This window comes from Lutra lutra, chromosome 9, assembly GCF_902655055.1.
Source record: "Lutra lutra chromosome 9, mLutLut1.2, whole genome shotgun sequence".
In the NCBI taxonomy this organism is placed as follows: Eukaryota; Metazoa; Chordata; class Mammalia; order Carnivora; family Mustelidae; genus Lutra; species Lutra lutra.
Window position 1 is genome coordinate 138,418,158 of NC_062286.1, and position 3,343 is coordinate 138,421,500.

Sequence of the window (3,343 nt, forward strand, 5' to 3'; positions counted from 1 at the left end):
CAGATGGCGTGCACTGTGCCTGAGCCCACAGCCAAGCTGTCCTGTCTCCAGATGTCCCTCCCCCAGATCAGGAAGCAGAAAGGTCTGGTGGAGGAGAGGCCGTTAACATCCCAGAACTCCAGGTTCTGGTCTGAAATACTTCCTTGGCTCTTGTTGTGGAACGCCTGATGGTAGGAGGTCATTTTACCTCTTGCTCCCACCTAGGTGGGGTGAGGGTCTTTCGGGGGAGGGATGTGGTCAGAAGCCCTTCCTGGTGGGACTGTCCACAGGTTAAAGGAGATGATGTATGTGCAGCGCCATCCAACAACGTAATTCGAGCCACAGATATCATTTCATATTTTCTAGTAAAAAGTAAAAAGAAAATTTTTTAGTAACAAGTTAAAAAAAAAGTAAAAAGGGGCACTCCAGGTAAAGATGGCGGAGCGCGGTTACAGCTTTTTGCTGACTACATTCAGCCCATCTGGTAAACTTGTCCAGATTGAATATGCCTTGGCTGCCGTAGCTGGAGGAGCCCCTTCAGTAGGAATTAAAGCTGCAAATGGTGTGGTGTTAGCAACTGAGAAGAAACAGAAATCCATTCTGTATGATGAGCGGAGTGTACACAAAGTGGAACCAATTACCAAGCATATAGGCCTGGTGTATAGCGGCCTGGGCCCAGATTACAGAGTGCTGGTGCACAGAGCCCGGAAACTAGCTCAGCAATACTATCTCGTTTACCAAGAACCCATCCCCACAGCTCAGCTTGTGCAGAGAGTCGCTTCAGTAATGCAAGAATACACTCAGTCAGGTGGCGTTCGTCCACTTGGAGTTTCCCTGCTAATTTGTGGTTGGAATGAGGGGCGACCATATTTATTTCAGTCAGATCCGTCTGGAGCTTACTTTGCCTGGAAAGCCACAGCAATGGGAAAGAACTATGTGAACGGGAAGACTTTCCTCGAGAAAAGACACAATGAAGACCTGGAACTTGAAGATGCCATCCATACAGCCATATTAACCCTAAGGGAAAGCTTTGAAGGACAGATGACAGAAGACAACATAGAGGTTGGAATCTGCAATGAAGCCGGATTCAGGAGGCTCACTCCGACTGAAGTTAAGGATTACTTGGCAGCCAGAGCATAATAACTGAGTGACTGAAAAATCTGGAATCTCAGATAATCCCTCTACTCAAACATGTTTAAAGTATGTTTTGTTTTGCAGACTTTTTGCATACTTATTTCTACATGGTTTAATGGACTGATGTTTTTAAAATGACACTTATAAATCATAATAAACTGTTAAATCCAAAAAAAAAAAGTAAAAAGTAAAAAAAAAAATTAGTAGTAAAAAGTAAAAGAAAAAATTTTTACTGTGGTAAAATGATTATGACATTCAATTTACAATCTTTAAGCGTAAAGTATATTGACATTGTTACAGAAATAATATAAAATTCTATAGATATTTTCCTTTTTTTTCTTACTAAGTCTAAAATCTGCTGTGTCTTTTTGCACTTAGAGCACATCTCCATTCAGGCACTAAATTTTCAATAAAAATACCTAATCGCGATTTAGATTTTTAAAAATTTACGGTTGAGAAAGCAGATTCACACAACTAAGTAGTTCTAAGCATACTTAAAGCCTTCCAATAAATTGGCAGTTTTAGAGTTAAGTTAATAAAAATTAAGTCAAATCAGAAATTCCGTTCTGCCATCACACAAACCCCATGTCAAGGGCTCCATGGCCACAGGGGGCTGGTGGCTACTGGGTTGGACAGTGAGCAGCAAGAATTTCTAGAAAGTGCTTGGTAAGCAGTAGCATCAGTGTCCTTTGGAACAGCACAAAGGGAGGAAATGGGAAGCTTTTCCCCCTTGACGACCCACTCATCCGCAGATCTGGATGGCTCCCTTCCGACGCGGAGAGCCCAGGGTTGCCCCATCCCATTCCGGACAAGACAAACCCTCTCAGCTTGAATTTCTCCCCCCTTTGGCACTTACGGGGAGAACTCTCTGCACGGGGCTGCTGGCCCAAGTTAATTAGGAGGTTGGACTGGAAGGGGGAAAAAGACTTCAGACTGAAAATTAAGAATCACCCCGCTTACTTTATCACTGGAAGATCATTTCAACAACTTCCTCCAGGAAATTGCAAAGGGAAGTCATTATCCAAAAAAGAGGGGGAGACCCAAGTCCACGTGAAGCCCAGATGCGCCCCGCGCAGGGCAGGCTGGGGGTGGAAGGGGGCAGGGCTGGGTGTTTACTGGGTCATTTAACCGGGGTCCTATTTGCTGAAGTTTCCTTTTCCACGATTATTTGTTGACCTTAATTGTTGCCATGCCCATGAGATGCGGCCCTGAACTTCCTCTTTGCAGCCCGGCTCTGGGGTCAGGGCGGGCTCCCTCTAATTGCCTGTGTCCTGCCTTTTCCCTCGGGTCTCCAGGGAAGGCCCATTCCCACATATGCTTCCAGAACCATCTTAATAGAGGGGCAGCAGCGCCCAGCTGACGACATATGTTTAGCTCCTCGCAGGGGTCGGCCAAGCGTGCAATATCACGTTACATGAATGGGAAGGTCAGTCCCAAACAAGCTGCTTTTTACAAGCGCTGGCTTAAGGATTTGCTGCTAAATAGGGCTTACATGTAGCGGGGGAGTGGGTAATGGGCTTCTTGTGGAGCCCTGTTCTGTCTGCGTTTTGCATTGATTAGAAAGTTTTCTGTCTCCCAGGACAACGCTGCTCCGTTAAAAAACGCCTTTTCAGCCACTGGGGTTCCTGGACCTAGGTCAGCATCTGCGCTCGGAGCGGGGAAAGTGTGGGTTTGGGTGTCCTGATGTCCAGGCCTGGAGTGTGCTTGGGGTGGGGGGAGGCACGGTCCTCTGCTCGCTCACAAATGCATTTATGCTCCATTAACCCCGTGCAGGCCCGAGGGGCAGATGGGCAAGGCAGAACCAGAGAAAGAGGGGGTGTGCGGCTTCTCTCACCTGGCCCCGCTCCAGGAGACATGATGGACGGGCCAAAGAAAGGCCGCCACTCAGCTGCTGGGGTCCTACAGCTCCCCTGGCCCACAAAATACACCGGGGCAAATTCCCCTCCTGGAGTCATCACAGGAGACACCCCAGGCTCACCCTGAACTTGAGCGACCAGTCAAGGGCCTGGAGAATATTCTGGAAAAAAAAAATCAAAATAGCATTCAGGGTTCCTTTTCAATAATGGTGAAGACAAAGGCATTTACTGAATGCCTTCTACATCCTGTCCACAGGGCATTACACGGAGGACTGGTTTAATCCTATCAACAGTCCAGAGAGCCGGCACCCTGACTAGGCCTGGCCCACCACAGAGCCAAGAAACAGGGCAGAACAGCAGACGTTAACTCTTAT

At 47.2% G+C, this 3,343-nt stretch overlaps 1 protein-coding gene across 1 annotated transcript; it reads left to right on the plus strand.

The window, feature by feature from the left end:
• Positions 1-404: 404 nt before the first annotated feature.
• On the plus strand, positions 405-1,307 carry LOC125109995 (proteasome subunit alpha type-2-like). The gene has a single exon (XM_047747117.1). It carries the CDS (start codon positions 415-417, stop codon positions 1,117-1,119), a length of 705 nt encoding a protein of 234 aa, XP_047603073.1. The 5' UTR covers positions 405-414; the 3' UTR covers positions 1,120-1,307.
• The last annotated feature ends 2,036 nt before the right edge of the window (positions 1,308-3,343 follow it).

Bases quoted from the DNA above. Each gene is read 5' to 3' on its own strand.
- LOC125109995 (XM_047747117.1), top strand. From the start codon at position 415: ATGGCGGAGCGCGGTTACAGCTTTTTGCTGACTACATTCAGCCCATCT.